Genomic DNA, 18,381 nt, shown 5'->3' on the forward strand with positions numbered 1-18,381 from the left:
TAAAATATTTCACTTTCAATCCAATATAGATACACACAAATAGATATTTAAAAATTGCACAACAGTGGCCGTATAGTATTCCGTAATATTTCAGCTTTAAGTAATTGTTTCTATTTATCGTTCGATAGAATGGATATTATGCTATGTTTATCCTTCTACAGAATTATACTAGCTCTATATATTTCACTCACTTTATATTAAATGTTAATATTATAAAAATGATGTATGTGTACTGTGTATGTGTGTCTAAAAAAAATAAATTTTTATGCAGTGTTGTGTGATTTATAATGTTCACGCGTTTGTTTATGAAAAAAAATGAAAAAAAAAATCTGGCGATTTCGAGTTTCGAACCCGGTACCTCTAGTTCCAAACGCTACCGCACTATCCACTGAGCTATCAACTCACTTGTGTAAATATCACCCAAACTTTCCAATACTATCAAATTATCGCGCCTGCAGGTACACGCTCAATTTTCAATCGAACACGTTTTACGCGTAAAAAGATATAATGTGCTATCCGTCTGGAATACGATTGTAAATGTTATAGAAAACTGAATTTCTATAAACTTTTACTGTATTTCAGAGTTAAAATATTCGACGAAATGAAAAAAAAAACGGGAAGTTGTTATGGAAAACTGTTCTGGCGACTGTATGAACTCAAAATTCTTTCAATATTTACTTAATATCGAAAGAATATGCCTTTCTATTATAACTCAAATGTATATAGTAAAAGGAAAACAACCACTAATAGTATTTCCGAATTGTTTTCTAAAATTTACTGCTTTCAAGAAGTATAATAATCTCTAAGGGCAAATATATGATATGCGCTTAGAAATTATGAAATGCGCGCAAACAATAATTTTCAAAAGCAAATTATTGCAAAAGAAATTATTGTTACATACTTGAGAAAAAAAATCTGAAAGACAAAATTGAAATCAAAAAATTGTAAGGCCGGAGCTGTATTCGATCTCGGGTCCCCTTGATTACTAGGCAAACGCTCTACCGACTGAGCTATGAAGGATTATACACTTCCGAGGCAAAATAATTCTATAAGATTATATTATCAGGACAAAAGGGTTTTTATCAAGAGTTTAGTTGTGCATGCAAGTGAAATCCTAACGTCCTATTCCTGTAAAAACCACTTGAAAATGGTAAAAAATATATAGTGAGCAGCTATTGCATATACTAAAATCCCTAGTAGATTTAATATAGCATAAAAGTTCTGTATAAAATTACGGAGGTTTGCAAAAATCTAGGACACCTGCAAATAAAAAATGTAAACAATGACTCTAGAAGAAAATCTTACCGGTCACACAGTTATCCAACACTTAAAATATATTTACTACCACTAAACTAACCCTTACACACTATCAAACAAGTTCACAAAACACTGAAGAAAAAATAAACACTGCGTCTATCGCATAATACAAATCAAAATTCACCGTAAGTGAAAGTTTACAAAGTCTCCGTGGCACATCCAACGACGACGACGAACAACGAATCTAACGACGTAGAAGGATCTCATCCGACGACGACACTAACTACGACGACTCGAGTCTTTTGTAAATAATTCCAAAGTGTGAGGTACCTCAAAAATTCAAATGTAAACAAGTGAATGCGCACACGTGACAATGTTTATAGGAATTCCTTGTTGAGGATAAGATATCAAATCATAACACTGCAATCTGATATGACGTATGCAGTCAGTGATCACATGTGTAATTAGCATAACAGCTAATCCAATGAACTGTCTCTAAATCAAATGACGTTGTATACTAAAGATACGCTGGAAAATCCATCTTCAAAGATCGTATCGTAAATATCATCAATTCGACTCGTCTCTCTGTCAAACAGCCGTGGTCTAAAAGACGTGGAAGCTGCACACAGAACCGAAGTTGGGCGCCAATGTCGGCGTAGCCCAAAGCCGGCATTAATATATGGGTTCGTCTGTGTGGACGTAAGGACAAAGTCTGCAAATGTAAATATCAAAAATATTTAATAATAAGTAAATGCATGTAATGCATAAACAGAACGTTGCATACAATGATCTAATGACAAGTGCAACAAAGCATTGCATTTCTTATTAAAACAATACAATGACTGACTAAAACAAGTAAACAACTCCAGACTAAGGTGACCCAAATCCGTGTATTGAACTAACGTAGAAAAATACCTAAATGTATAGCTGCCTTTATACATATGTATTTAATAATTAATAAGTGCTGCTATTTGATATTCTTATAACAGATAATCAAAAGGTTGAGATAATGTACTAACCTGCAAATGTAAATATCAAAGATATTTAATAATAAGAAAATGCATGTAATGCATAAACAGAACGTTGCATACAATGATCTAATGACAAGTGCAACAAAGCATTGCATTTGTCACCTGAGCACAATAGGCAACGTCATGGGTGAATAGTTAATATAGGTTAGGAACTAACAGTATAGGACGGAATGGGATAACGGTACAGTGGGTAGGATTATAGTGGATAGGATTATAGGAATATGACTGAATAAGGTGCTATGTAGCATAAAAGAAAATGAAAAACACGGGTATGGTGGAAATAGTATATTTATATTTTACGGCCCGCTTGTAATTAAACACATTAAGCTTCAGCCCTATGACACAAGGGGCGGTGGGAAAATTTCAAATTTTATAACATCTTATAAACACTGCATTTGATCAAATTGCACTAAAATTAAACGGAAACTACAAGGCCATGTTAAAATTTATTTTGTAATAAAACAAATGCTATAGATATTGATTAACATTAGGTATACCCCTAACTTTGATATGATAGATAAATATTCTGCATTTTTAATTAAAATGTAAGCAAGCAGCAAATGGTTGTTCTAACACTCTGTCAACTTTTCAATTATTTTGATTCTGACTGGAAACAGAGATACGTTTTCCATTCCATATCCACAATTTATCTGAACAGGAAAGAGATCTATGATTTATTGTATGACATAACGTCTAATTACCGTTTGTAAGCGAATCTGAAATTGGCATAATGTGCTTGACATAAAATACTATAGATATAACTCCAATATATCTTCAATTAAAGAAGCAAACTCGCGGTCTAGGGAATTGATTTTGGATCTAACGCGGACGTTATTGCGAATTTACAAGATTCTAAACCAATATTGTGCACTGGGAGTCCAGGAGAGGTCGACTCAATCACAGTTGATTAGCATACACATGGGCTAATCTATCTGTTTTCATCACAGATGTGAGTTGACTGAGATATTTTTTTACTTTGTGAAAATTAGTTTTCTTAATTAACGATGCTCTTTAAACTTTCTCTGTCAGTGATTATACATCTTCTATAGTCGCGACTAAATGGATCTTATACTAAAAATCTACTTTACTTTATATGTGCTATAACGCTAATAAAGAACGTAAGCATTTAAATATAACTATAACGACAACGGCGGCTTTCTATATGTTTATATCAACAATTTTTGTTACCTATCTTTTTAATACGTTCTACTGTCTAAAATATTGAATATGTGAGATTTTGGAAACGAAGAAGAAATTAGATAAATTAATTTCAAAAGGAAATCATAGCAATCGTATAAGACCGTGAAATTGCATCGTTATATTAATTGTATGACATCTCTTTTATCTTGCAGGCTCTAGTGCCGATGGATTGTAGACATTAACTATATATTTCAGTAAGTCAAAAGTGAAATTGTTAACAGAAATGAAGCCATTTGTCTTGGTCGTGCCTTTTGTTTTGTTTGCCTTCATAACATGCAAGAAAGATTCGTCACGTCGAGAACGTAATCGACATTCCGGACGCCGCGCGGTACGGGATGACCGGTTAAATTCTGGAGTTGGACAATGCGAGCTGGAGATATCTTGTAAAGGCGAAACAGCAGGTAGTACTCCTGTCAAATTGCCAATCAAAGGACCAAAAGGGCCACCCGGTCGTCAGGGAGCAAAGGGTGACCCGGGGAAGCCGGGTACGCCCGGCACACCGGGAACACCAGGATTACCAGGTCAGTGCAAAAAATATTTTTACTCTATAGCTAGTTCAATATAGTATCTGTTTTAAGCGTGTATCTTTTTAATAAGATGGATATGTGTCTCGTATTTGCAGTGATTTTTTCAAAATGGTAATTTCGTCGTATAAGACAAATGTAACACCTTTCTCAGTGCAATCATACAGACGTCAAATAGCAAATTTTTCAATATCTACTAATCTCTGCGTCTGGAAACCCCATTTACTGAAATCCTGAACTTTGAATATATAGTTTTCTCTTGCAGATTTCTCCTTATGTCTATAACGTTTGTTCAAATACATTAAAGGCGCAAGTTTTCAATATAGTGTGCAAACAGTTGTACTTTGTATTCATGTCTGATATAATGTTGTCACAATTGAATTACAGAAGTCTCGACGAATCTGCCTTTCTACATACATTAGTCGTATCCATACGTTTATTTCCTTGTTCCCTGGCATCGGTGATTATATTAACCTGTAGGTCAATATCTCATTCCGGCTTTTTGCATAGGCTATGAAAACGTCAAAAACATAAGTTTTTATTATCGCTGTTGTATAGTTCTCTCGGAACGAGGCTCTATTACTCGGAATATTGTTCTGTGTGTTTTATTCAAGTGTATGAAGAGTTAGTGTTGAAAATAAATCATAGTTTTGAATTAACTTGCTGAGGTTATATACCAATGTGAATCATCTTAAAAGTGTGTATTGAAGAACTTTAGCAAGAGCTGTCTTTACGTCGAGGACTACAATGTGTCTATTAACTTCAAACAACAAAGTTTATTGAACCATATATTTTTAAAGCATTACTGTATCCAAAAGAAATTCAGCCATTAAAACTAGGTGTGCTTGGTATTTCGCTAGATCGATGCTAAAACATTAATCGTCCGGCCAATTTTCGCTATAAGCTTTTACGGGAAGATCGAACGCTTTGATGGCATTTTTGTATATACAGAAAAAATTCCGCAATGTAGATTTTATTGGAATATTTCGTTGTGGTAGATGTACATATTTTCAATCACATGGTGAAATGAAATATATACGTTCGTGTGCTTACTTTTAACAATGCGCCAAATATCAATTTGAGGCTTTACATGGCTTGGCTGCTTTATTTTATGTTATCATTTTAATTTTTTCATCTAAAGCTATCTATTGTCAAAATTAGCCTTGCAAAATACAGTTGCGCTGACTGTTTAACACTACATACAATGGATAATTTATAATGTAATGCCATCAACATTATATTACCACATAACGACAACTAGGCATTATTCTAGGTTTTCGTAACGGAAAGAAAAGCTTTGTATTTCTTCTTTAAACAAGCTCATAAACTACGTACTTATATAAGGTAGAAAAAATAGAACAAAACGTTTAAAAACAAGTCGCACAAATCAGCGAAATGTGAAAATGTGTCTGGGGCTAAACTAAAATTGTAATTCTTTTATAACATACGAAAACATTAACATTTTGACTGGTATATCGTTTGTTTATTTGTTCTTTTCTTCATTCGTCTTATTTTGTAAAAAAGAATATAGGATATGTTGATAGGCAATTCACTTTCTAATAAAATTTCAGTATATATCGAGCAAAAATGTCAAAATTTACGAAGTTACATCAAGTTGCATTTGTATTAATTACTATAATCTTAAGTACTGGATAACCTCAGCAAAAATCTGTGAGAGGCTATAATCTAAAAACATATTCTGTATTTTCATTCAGGGTAAGTGATTATTATGCAAAATTAGTCAATTTGTTAAAGAGGGGTTTCAGCTTCTGTAAATAAAAGCTGAACGGCGTTATAGAAACATCGAATTCCGAAAGAATACACAAAAGGATCACAAGACGTCAACATGTAGACGCTGTCCGATTATGTTGAGTTTTGCTCTAGTTTGTAGTGTAGTTTTACATAAAATAAGATATCAAAACAAGAAAAGAGGAAAACAACCAAGTGCAGCGAGTAAAATATAAAACAAAATGCCAAGAACATAACTGTCAGACTGATAGAACCTCTGTCACAAAAGTTGGTTTAATAGCTATAGTTAGTTAACTGTGTACCATGTCTATATAACTGATCGTTTGTCGCAAGAATAGATTTAGTGCTAGAACATGTGGCACGTTATATATTACAGGAAATTATTTAACAGCATGTAATACACTACGGGCAGATTTTTCTCACTGATACTGATATGTGTGATATATCTGTATCGTATGTGGTACCAGCTGCAGCCTCATTGATGTTTTTATACGTGTTAGCATATAAATAATACACGCTGAGCCAAGTTACCGTTCTATGTTTTCCCTGATGAATATCAAGCATGCAAAATTGTAACGTTACAATAAAGCAATGACTTTAGTATTTCAAATATTATATATATGATGTAAATTAAGTAATGAGTGTATAAAGTTAGCATAGTTTTTTTGTGTTTAAGGACCATTTTATTTTACTTGTTAGGTCTTGTTTCATATAGAAATGAGCGTACACAGAATTAATGGGAACAACTGTGAATTAACCAATAAACTGAAGCCAAAATAAAAATAGTCCTCAAACGTGAAAGAAAAACTAAATATATGATTTTCTCCTAACAACCAATCAGGCGGGCAAAACTCGGCCTACAAAGACTTTTTTCATCAATACACATGACTAAATCTGTTTTAATAATGGGACCCGATACCCTCACAGAAAGTTCAGGTCCATCACAATTAGACATGCATCAATTTCAAACATAAAAGGTATTATACAAATACTTAAGTTTTTGAAAATAACATCCAGCAGTTTAGCTAATGATACATGTTCTTAGTTAGGATAATTTTGTTTACATAAAATGTGATATAGAATGTGTAATATACAATGAAAAATGATAAAAATAATGTGAAAACTAGAACCAAATATCTGTAAAAACCTGTGTAAAATGTTGACTTCATTCCTCATTTTATTTCAAATATGTCTCAGATGCTTTACTCATTTTAAAACATTTTCTTTAGACTGAACTATAAATAGGGTAACATGAAGGACTACAGACAGTAATTTTCATATAATGCCAAATGTCAGGGAGAAATTCTAAAAGTCCAATCAATTTACAATTTACATAGATTCATATCAATGTGAACAAAGTAACAGTTACCACTTGCTTTGAATGCTTTCATTTGTAACGCCAGTGCTGTCTTATCATGGTGATAAAGCATTTAACAGTTTATGTTACCGATGAATGTACATTTGACGTAAGAGGGTATAAACGAACCTACAAATGACTTTAGGAAGTAATGATATTAGCAAACGTAATACTACGGACCTTGGACAGTTTATAGATAAGTTACTTCTTTACTGAAGATAATGATATCCATTACAATGTGTTTTTAATTCTCCGGAAGGAATGACTCATTTATTACATTTACCCTTTTCAGGTCATTCTATCATTATCTACAAAACTAGCTTTTATTAGTATATGAGTGATCATCATTCAACTGACAATTATTCCGTAATAACAAAAGTATTCATGTCATTCTTTCTTAAAATGGTCTCAGCGTAAAGAGAAATTGTTGAGAAATAGGAAACATTATAGACGTCTAATAGAATGGATGCTTTTCTATTATGACTTCCAATTATACCAGCATCGCAATATTTTCACGATAAGTGAAATAATTTAGACATATGACGTGTGCCATGATAAAAAGCTGCATGCAGAAGGGAGAGGTCCTAATAGTACTTTATTTCAGAAATTGTTGAACAGTTTTGCAAGTGTACTTATTCTCCTCAAATAGATAAAAGGGTTGAAATAACATTTTTATAACAATTCCCCGTTTGGTTAGTCTGTATTTACTAGCAAGTAGTGTTTTTTATGCATTAATAGCATTTTGATTGCGTTTATAGTGTCTGAGTGTGCACCTGTAATAAAAAGTCAATTTACTTTATAACTTGAAAGACTAATAGACTCGTAATTCTCCAAAACGTCTAGGGTTTTGATGCATTTGTAAATTTATTAAGGTTATTACCTCACCCTCAGCAATCACAATAGTCGTTAATCTGTAGGCTGTATGCTAATTGATTTGAATTTGGAAGACGTGAAACACTCGTTTCAAAAACTCCAAAATTATGTATACCTAAACTAAGGAAGTCTCACACACAAATATTAACTTCTGTAATTTTCTTAAGAGGTTAAAGGTTGATGGATGATATTCCTTTCAAAATACTTCGGTTCGGAGAAACTGCACAAACCATTCTCTCGCTGTCCTACCATTATTTATTTAAATTGAGAACTAGTAATTATAGTCTTAGAGCGTACTAATCAGCTTTTGTGTTTTTCTTCTCCTTAGGCATTTTCGTAGGAGATAGGATATCTCCAAAGATAGCTTAAAAATGAACAATTCTGAAAATAATGTATTATTTTAAGGTGTCATCTAGTGCAATTAGTCTATGTATAAAAATGAACTTTTGTTTCATTATTCACGTATTATTGTTTAAATGTTAGCTGATCTTTCTTTAAATATCTCTGGAAAAAGAATGATACGGGCTTTACCATTACATAGAAATAAACTTCATACGTAGATAAAAACATACAACTAAATAGATGCTTTATCGGGTTTATTCGTAGAAAGCTGGTATGTTTAATTGCTATTTCTGCACAATGTGGGCTAAGGGCTGTAACTTCTTTAACACAAAAAAACTATTATTAAAAAAATGATAACATAAATTTGAGTAGTAAGTCGCCGGAATATTTTCGTGATAATGAGCGTTCAAATGTTCAGACAGCTACAATAAGTCTGTATAGGAGCAAGCATCAACACATATGTGATAACCCACCGCCAGGAGGCGGTGGGTTTATTGGTATGCTAAAACATTTTCGCGTGTGGGACATGGAGCAAGTCACGTGACAGGTTTTCGATCCTGTACAGATTGCTTTTGTTCGTAGATGTGTGATACACTAATACTTTATTAAAATGATAAAATATTCTATTTATATATATTTTATTATTTTTTTTAAAAATAAGAAAAAAAACTTGGGTCACGTGACACGTTTCGACCATCTTCGTAACACACCGTAAGTTACAACCATCACGGATGAGTGACCTAATTCACACGATCCTTTTGTTTACATTTTTTCTACAATTTTCGCCTTTCATGTGGTACATTTGACTTAAGAATTTTATAATTTGGTGGTGATGTAGGATTACCACGATTATCGGAGATTTGTGGAATTATGCTTTTTCTTAATATCAAATTGTAAAAACAGGTTGTGTATGACGTCATCAATATCCGCGTACATAACATGTAAACAAATAATCAGCTATTCAGTGAGCTGATAACCTTTTATAGAGATGAGTAAATGGAAAAGTGTTTACATTACTCCTGTTAGGATTCTGGTTAGGAAAGTGTGGTTAGTTTGCATAAACTATAGATGTTAGATTTTTTAGGATATAATTTAATATATTGAGATTGCCATGACCTGCAGATGACCCCATTTTTGAGATCATTAAAAGGACATTCATTACGGCTGATCTGAATATACATTTCTGGCGGCGGAAAAACTTTTGATTTGTATTTACTTGACATGAATAAAATCAACGTTGCACCTTGCATTATTCACAAAGAATTACATTAGCAATCAATGACCAGAACGTAATTATAACAATCTCGTTAGCAAACATGGTGTGCTTCTCACAGGGACATAATAATTGTAAGAAAATAACCAACAATAAATTACTCGGAATATAGTTTGATAAACACAAAACGTTGAAAAGTATGCAACGGGGACGAAAACAGTAGGTTAATACCTATTAATTTACTTTGCTACAGTGCGGAATAAATCTCGTTTATCACTATAATCGTTGATAAATCTAACTCTACACTGACCCTGGCTGATCCGGAACGATCTATTCTGACTCCATCAGGGACAAAATCGTATAAAGTCTTTCCACCTCTCCTTTCACCTCTACTTTTGATCAATTTTGAAAATTAGTCAGTTTTAAAACAGAATCTGGAACCAGTTGTTTAAGTTACACAACTGCTATTAAGCTAAGCCAATAACACACAAACACTTTCTTTTATCTTGAAATTGAAAATCCTACGTGGGCGTTTCCAACTTTTAGTCGGAATGTTCAGCCATGTAATAATACACGTGACCCAAAACTATTTTTATTGCGAATATTTATCGGTACAAATGCCTCCTTTGGAGAATTCATACAGAAATTATGTTCTTCCAATATCTAACAGTGCTGGAACATGCATGGACCATTTGCTGAAATAGCAGGTCTAAATCTGTGTAAAACCGAACTTTCGTTCTATTTTGCTCATGATCACAAACAACATCGAACTATACAACATGTTTTATATATCAACAGCGTAGACAATGGGTGAACAAAGTTCATTTATTCTTATTTAAGGAAAATGGTTCAACTCTTAGTTTCCACCAACATCCTTAAAGATTAATGGAAAATTTACTACGCATATCCTTTTAAATCCACTTGAATGCTCTCTCAACAAAAAGCTAAAAGATTATAAAAAACATTCCTCCATCGCATCATTCTGTTTGTCCAAGGATAACGTTATTTTGATACATGTGTTTTAGTCTAATGGAAATAATGTCATTTGGAGGAGCATTTGTAATAAAGTGACGTTTTTATTCAACATAGGGGAAAGAAATAATGTATTCTATAGAAGCATTTGTAACAAAATGTCTTTTATCATTGTTTTAGACTTGTAATAAAATCTTGAAATCTCAATGTAGTTCCATGAAGCTTATACGCAGTAAGTATTATACATAGAGAATATCATTATATGACTTATATAGTTCGTGCTAGTGCAACACTAAATGTTAGAGCTGAAGTCGAAACTTAAAGAAAGCAATTATGGAAAGTTATTTATTTCTGATGTCATATAATAAAACATTAACAGATTGGCATGCCTGTCACTGTGTGTACAATACATTACTGTTTTCTAATAATTTGTACCACCCGAACTGACTGTGTACATATATAATTATATTGAATGGGCTCCTTAATTCAAAATGCCCCGAAAGCCTTGTTCCGAGCAGCATGTCATTGTTTAGAACTAAGAACAAGGACAATATGCACAGAAAAAAGGGCAAAACAATAATTATTCACAAAGTAGCTTCTCAATGCATAACCAAATAGGCACTACGAAATTAGATTTTCAGATGTATTTCATTCCTTAATAATAACAGTATAAACAGAAAATATGAAATTTTACTACCTTGACATTTGTCATATGGATTATGTGCCAGTACAAACCTGTTCTCCGCAAGTCGGCAGTTACTTGCGGAGAACAGGTTTGTACTGGTATAGAATCCAGTTTCACTTGTTAGGTATTTTTAGTTGCCTGCCGTTACATAACTGAAATACTGTTGGGAAACGGCGTTAAACCCCAAAACAAACAAACAAATGTCATATGTTTTAATAGATTCAAGAAGGAAGCCTTAAATGCATACCTTCTAATGATACCAAAGAGGGTCTACTAGTATATTCAAAATTATAAAAAAAACGCTATATATGAAAATATCAAAATTCGTTTATACGACTATAACCTTTTACAGTAATTTTCAATTATTATCAAACATTTACATTTCGTGGGCTGAGCGCGAAACTATTGTAACTGTATATGAATAAAGAACAAGATACAATAGTTTCGCGCTCAGCCCTCGATTTACATTTACCAGACGTGTATTTACGTATTAACAACACTGGTGCACAAACTCAAAGGCGTCCTTTCCGCGAAATTGCACGCGCCCTCTGTCGTCATTTACGACAGCTTGATTCAAGGATTTCAAGAAACACAGTGTGGTTTATACCCGTCTAAACGCACAAAATATAGCGTTCAATTCTTTATTGTCGACAAGAATCTCAAGAGCTCTATTTTTAAAACTCAAAACTTCGATTGATACATATACTTGTAATTAAGATTCTAATAAAAGGCTATAGGAACACATATTGTTATTATTATTATTATTATTATTATTATTATTCGATTTGTATTTAGTGCATCATCAATATAGATTTATAATTGCATATATTTTACATCACGTGCGACTGTATGATAAATTATAATAAAAGCAGTTTCAATAGAAGATGATCAAATTGGGCAATGGTGTTCAACGCCAGAATGTGTCATTTCGCGAGCTTAGCGCGAAACGGTTGTAACTCTTTTTTTATTTCATATATTATTAAGTTACAACCGTTTTGCGCTAAGCCCGCGATTTGTATGTACAAATCTTTTGTGTCGCTTAACATAATCATAGAGTTTTGACCATTACATTAAATTATGTAACTCCAAATGTTAGTCTATGTAAAACCAAACAGATTCAAGTTCTGTATAACATTTTCATAGAATAGAGTTGTATTCACTACTATATTTCGTTTTAACAATCAGTACAAACAAGTTATTGGAATGTTTCATAATAAAATGAATTCTTATCTATACAGCTGTATTCCTTCGTTTGATATTATTTGCATGGCATGAATATAGAGGACATTTCACAAGGCGTAATTCACAACGGATCAGCTGATCGGCTAATCTAATCACTGATCACTGACCAGTATTTCGTTATGAAAGGACAACTGACTGAAGTAAACATGATTTCTTTCTTATAGGATAAGGATAATGGTAAGGTAATTACATACAATGGACTTTTGTCAATATGCTAAGATTTATGAGTTTTGGACACTGGACAATCTGGTAAGAGCGGAAGTAATCAATACATTCTAACACTTTATAAATCAATGACCTCTGTAGTGTCTAATTATAAATCAATAAACTCTAATGCTGCATTTACAAGTAATCAATAAACCCAAATGCCGAATTATTAATTATGTACTTGAATCTGTATTATGAATGAATTTAAAAACCAGGGGAAAAATCGTTAGAAGTGCATCCGGGAACATAGATTGCAACATAGCAAAATAATAGCAGAGTGTGTTTGCTTATAACTTTTCATAAAAAGATGTGAAACGTCACTCACTCCCCCACAACCTGCATCGACTTAGGCGGAATTCAGGACCAATTTATGCTTGTGGAGTGGTTCTAGAACTATTCTTTAAAAATCTTTTTTCAAGGATCAAATTATCTGCTGAAAGCACACACATGAAACTTTGAGCAGAATTTATATAGGTATATAATAAACATCCAATATTCAATGGATGTATAAGAGACGCACTCAAATTTATCAAATCAGATAAACAAAGTTTAAAAAATTAACTTCAAGTTAAGTTAAAGTTCAAAGGAACATACTGAAGTTGTTGCTTTTGGTAAATTATTCAGTAAATCAACAGAAATAAATTGTAAACATTACAGTTAGAATGTAACGCAAGTTTTTGTATCAGCCATACAATGATACATGAACTACATTACAACCACTCTTGAATTCGGACACGACTTGCAATAAAATATTTTCCACTATTTTCCTGATAGATAAATGTTAGGTTTAAAATATTAAGCTTAGTTTAATTAAAAATCATTTAATAAGCATCGTTAATATAATCTTAAAATGTCCAGGGACTAATGTATAGGAATTATAAAATAGCACAATTACAGGTATACACGTTTAATAATAAAACGGTAAGCAATTCAGTTCTTGGAAAAGCTTGTTCCCGTAGGCCTGAATGTACCATAATACCTTACCTTACATTCACAAATAAAATTCTATAAAAAGCTAACAGTTTCAATTCAAAGTTGGACAAAATTATTCCAGACAATTGTAAAAACGTGATGCCTCATAATTGCTATTTTAAGGGAGAAACGTTAAGTCTGACTGATTAGAATAACAATTAAACAATAGCATCATGGTCCAATTATAAGCGCTTTGATCCTATTATAGCATTTACCATCTTTATATCACAATTGACACAAGAGAATATTAGAACTTAGCAGAACTGACGTTTATTCGTTAAATCAACAGGATTGTTCGTAACATTGTGAAAGCAGATTTATGTTGTGACGACGAATATTATCCTTGAAGTTATATTCTACAAAGCGTAAAAAATGGGCATTTACTCCGAATTGCTGTGGCTTTTAATACATCCATTTCTGTGCTAACATCTAAGCGCTATTTGGGGCCATCTTTTAAACTTTGACAAAACTCGGTCTAAAAACAAATAAGAAAGAATATTTATCAAAAGATCGACAAGAGCAGGGTCAGATTTATAAGTAGATGTCTAATAAAATCCTTTGCACCAAAACAAAATATCGCAGACTCGGTTAAATTTAGTCTGTTCATAAGAAGAATGAAAATAAAATGTCAAGTGCCACTCACACACCCTAGCGTTATCGGAACTCTGTTATGATGTACCGCATGATCCCTAAGTACCAGAAATGATAAATACCATGTTGCCAATTCTCACAAGTGTAATGGAGTATATCTGTTTAGAACATAATTATATGAAATTATATCGTGTCAATTTATTTGTTTCAGGTAAGTCGGTAAATAAAACATATCGCATGGCATTCTTTGCTGGCCTAGGCGAAAACAAAGGAAAACTTGATGAAGATACTGATCTTGTTTTCGATAAAGTTTTCACAAATGTTGGAGGGGCATACGATAAACAAACAGGCAGGGTTACCATTCCCTTCTCTGGACTGTATCATTTTACGGTCGTGATTGCGGCCCAGGGAAGACAAAAGGTACACAATATTAAAGTCGTTCTCAAGGCAAACCGTTGACGTCACTGTCTTAATTACTAAAAATTAAAATGATGTTTACAAGTTTAATGTCTAAAGGACAAGATTTATGAACTGCCCTTAGTTATCTTTGATAAATAAGACAAGATACAATAAAAGCGTGTCAACTGGAACAGGTCATTCAATAATTTAGTAGTTTAATCATTTAATCATTTAGAAATTGAATGATACAGAAATTTGATGTATGTATCAATAAATGAAGGTACCTCTTATAACAGTCAGCTAATTGCAAAACGATTAGAATAACTGATTTAGGCACAATTTACCGTTAACCGTGTCAGCAAAATACAATTGGAGTATTCATATAATATTGTGGTCTACATATATAGTATTTATCTTCACCTGAAAATCATTAAATCTTAACCTGATCAATCAATCTGACTAAAGTACATCTCCTATATTACGCTACGCATAGGATCTGAAAACGACCTATTCATTGCCTCGTTCTGACGGCTCTTTCGCTAGCCATTCAGAGCCTAGCTTACAACATCTTGCAAATCTACATGTAGCATTGACTTTTGATATTTACAATTCTTATGTCGTAATGTATCAGATAGCCGGTTAGCTCAGTCGGTAGGCCACTTGCTTTGTACACGAGGGGTCCCGGGTTCGAGTCCTGGAATAACCGCATATTTTTCTTATCCTTTGACAATCGAACAAGTCGTCTGATTGGATAACATAAAAATAGCAATAATGGAAATCCAAAATATACAGAAGACGAATGTGAATGGGTCGTTCTCAGATCTTCGTTTAGAAGATCAAGTACTTTAGTCAGATTGCCTGATCAATTAGCTTACACTTTATTTGCAGCCAAAGCTATTTTATTCCTCTTGTCAGTGTTGTAGATACTCATCATTGATCATATGGGCTCTGAAAGCAACGTAATATTGTCATGAAGTCTTCAACCTAAGAAAATGTAAAAACAAAAACATTACTGGAAATACGTTCACTGTTTATGCCAGTTATTTTTGCATACACATGTCTAAGTGTTACTTATAATTTTCTATCCAGGCTGCTGCGATGCTGATGAACAACGGGACGATGGTGGAGACGATTTGGGCGGAGAGTATACCGTTCTGGGCGACATCGTCGAACACAGCCATCTTGAATCTAACATCCGGGGACCAGGTCTGGCTCGTGCGTCTAAAGCGTGCGCCATATATCCATGGCTACATGTATTCGTCGTTTTCTGGGTATTCTTTATTTGACTTAGAATATGAGGGGAGCAACGAAGTAGATGAGAAAGATGTGATATAAATCATGCAAAACGATTGAGATATAAATGTAGTTTAATGTATTTTACTGAAAAAGACATTTGAAATTATGAGCCACTTTTTAAAGGTACAGATTTTTATACATAATATACTTCCACACGATAGGAAATGCATTGAAATTGTCCATAACTTCTTTCCAGAAACGAAAGAATAATTAAGATTTCAGAGTATGAGATTTTTATGTATTACACCGAGTACTCATTTGGATGTTTTTATCTGTCACTCTGGAAGCGTATATTCCTAGTTTTGGATGGAAGCAGATAGTAAAGAATTTCCTGAAAACAGGGAAAAAAGGCGAGTTGTACATAGTTTTAGATTTACTTGATATAGTTACATGTATTCTGAAATCTTTGTGAGTGAGTTAGTGTCAGTGAAAACTATTTGGAACGGACACTGCTTTTGTTTAGATATATTTTATATGTTTACTTTTTGTAAATTAAATTTTGCGATTTTTGGTTAGCATTTTTTGTCTCCGGAGATAAGTTTATCCTTTTTTTTCATATGCTAGCTGTGTATTATACATTATATCTCGTTAGAAAATTGTTATTGTTATTGGACGTTTTAATAAAAAAAGACATAAGCATGTTTGAAATATTGTTGAATACTATATGTTTTCCATTTAACGTTGAAAAGATGTACTCACCCTTTGGCGACTCCAAGGTAACTACGACACAGTTCCAAGTGTAAGCTGAATTTTGTTAAATTCAAAGCGAGTTGGATATTAACATCATAACAAATATAAGCGCAATGTGATTTTTATTTAAACATATGTTTATGTTAAATGTTTAAAAGATATTAATATGTATCGCATAACTTGAAGTTTATCAAAAGTATATCAGCATAATATGACTTATATTTTTTGGCAAATATATACACAATATTTTACAAAAATAATCACAATACCATATCATTTCTAACTAAACTATATAAACCACTCAAATTCTATGAAAATTATTATGCAGGGAGAACGCATGTTTTGTCGTGTTATAAAAGCTGCCGAATTCCGACAGCAGATTCTATAACAGGAAACAAACATGCAATAACGATATTATAGTATTAAACGTGTAAAGAACTAAATATATTTATTACTAAATTGATAGGTTACGTTATACCAATTCAGTTCCTTCTTTATTTCATATGGACAATGAAATCTTGAGACCTCATTTTCAGTGCCTTAGAGCATTTCAATGGTATAAAAACTATATATGGTCATTTAGTATATCATGTCTTCTTACCACAAATAAAAGAAACATTGACATGTTATGCTACATATAAGAAAAATAATCTGTTCTGAAAAACACCACCCTCTGAAAATGCTCCCATGAAAACAGCCGTTTAACAATTACGCGTATGTAGACATTTTCTCTACAAATAAAACTAAAACCTGGAAATTCACAATGAAAATGGTCTAGATATTTTTTCAATACAATAAGCAATAAAACTAAGCCAAAATTATAACTGCCACATCCTCATATGACTTATTATACCAGAGTGTATCAACAGCTTGGAACTACATTTGGAGTACTTCTCATGTAACACCGAATAGTCACTTCCTGTTTGGTGTAATCAGTCCATAAGCACTCTTCCTTTTAGGCTTGTTTGAATTATTTGTCTGTTCGCATTGAACGCGCATAACACAATATGATAAAAACGAACGTTGCATTAAAAAAAAAACTTTGTCACATGGTTAAAGGTGGTTAGTCAGATTTTGACCAAGTAATGGATTTGTTCGGAAGTTTAACAAGTGATCATTTACACTTATTGTTCAGTGAGTGTTTAATACATGCTAGATTTTCACTGGAGTTATTATTAAAATTTTAATATTCCTATCCTGTTTGCTCAACCAAGATAGAGTTCTTTTAGCATATTTGTAAATCTGATAAGCATATTTTGCCTATGGAATGATATAAATATATATAAGAACTATTGTATTATATATACCAAACTTAATTAGAAATGCAGAAGGTCGGTGGTTCTACCCAGATGCCCGCTCGTGATGAAATAATGCACCGAGGGGCACCTGGGGTCTGCCTCCACCATTAAAGGTGGAAAGTCGCCATATGACGTTAAATCCAACAAAAAAATGATAATTAGAAATGCAAGTTTGTAAAATTATTAACTACCTATTTTTACATATCTTGGTTGCAAAACCGGGATAGATGAGAAATAAAAGAATTCGGAAGCTACATACTGTTTTAAGACTTGCCTTTGGGTCCAGTTTGTGGAAATATCAAATGTAAAACTAAAAATCATTTTTTGTTTTAGGAAAAAGTCCAATTTTTAATACTTTTAATTTAAAGGGTACTTTCATAGCAATAATAAAATATTCATTTTTAATACAGATCTAACTCTATGTAATGAGTTCTTTTGTTCATTCAATATAATGTCCTAAAATGTTGCTTAAATGTGATTGCC

The 18,381-nt window shown here is 32.7% G+C and overlaps 1 protein-coding gene across 1 annotated transcript; it reads left to right on the forward strand.

The window, feature by feature from the left end:
* The first annotated feature begins 3,048 nt into the window (after window positions 1-3,048).
* On the forward strand, window positions 3,049-16,541 carry LOC123560145 (hibernation-associated plasma protein HP-27-like). Its single transcript, XM_045352405.2, has 4 exons — window positions 3,049-3,237; window positions 3,641-4,009; window positions 14,427-14,635; window positions 15,704-16,541. The coding sequence occupies exons 2-4, from the start codon at window positions 3,712-3,714 to the stop codon at window positions 15,947-15,949; spliced, it is 753 nt and encodes a 250-aa protein (XP_045208340.1). The 5' UTR covers window positions 3,049-3,237; window positions 3,641-3,711; the 3' UTR covers window positions 15,950-16,541.
* The last annotated feature ends 1,840 nt before the right edge of the window (window positions 16,542-18,381 follow it).

The sequence above is a fragment of the Mercenaria mercenaria genome, chromosome 10 (assembly GCF_021730395.1).
Source record: "Mercenaria mercenaria strain notata chromosome 10, MADL_Memer_1, whole genome shotgun sequence".
NCBI classification, from domain to species: Eukaryota; Metazoa; Mollusca; class Bivalvia; order Venerida; family Veneridae; genus Mercenaria; species Mercenaria mercenaria.

Coding starts and splice junctions, on each gene's coding strand:
- LOC123560145 (XM_045352405.2), top strand. CDS start 3,712: ATGAAGCCATTTGTCTTGGTCGTGCCTTTTGTTTTGTTTGCCTTCATA. Junction 4,010..14,426: donor GGGAACACCAGGATTACCAG/GTCAGTGCAAAA, acceptor TATTTGTTTCAG/GTAAGTCGGTAAATAAAACA. Junction 14,636..15,703: donor CGGCCCAGGGAAGACAAAAG/GTACACAATATT, acceptor TTTTCTATCCAG/GCTGCTGCGATGCTGATGAA.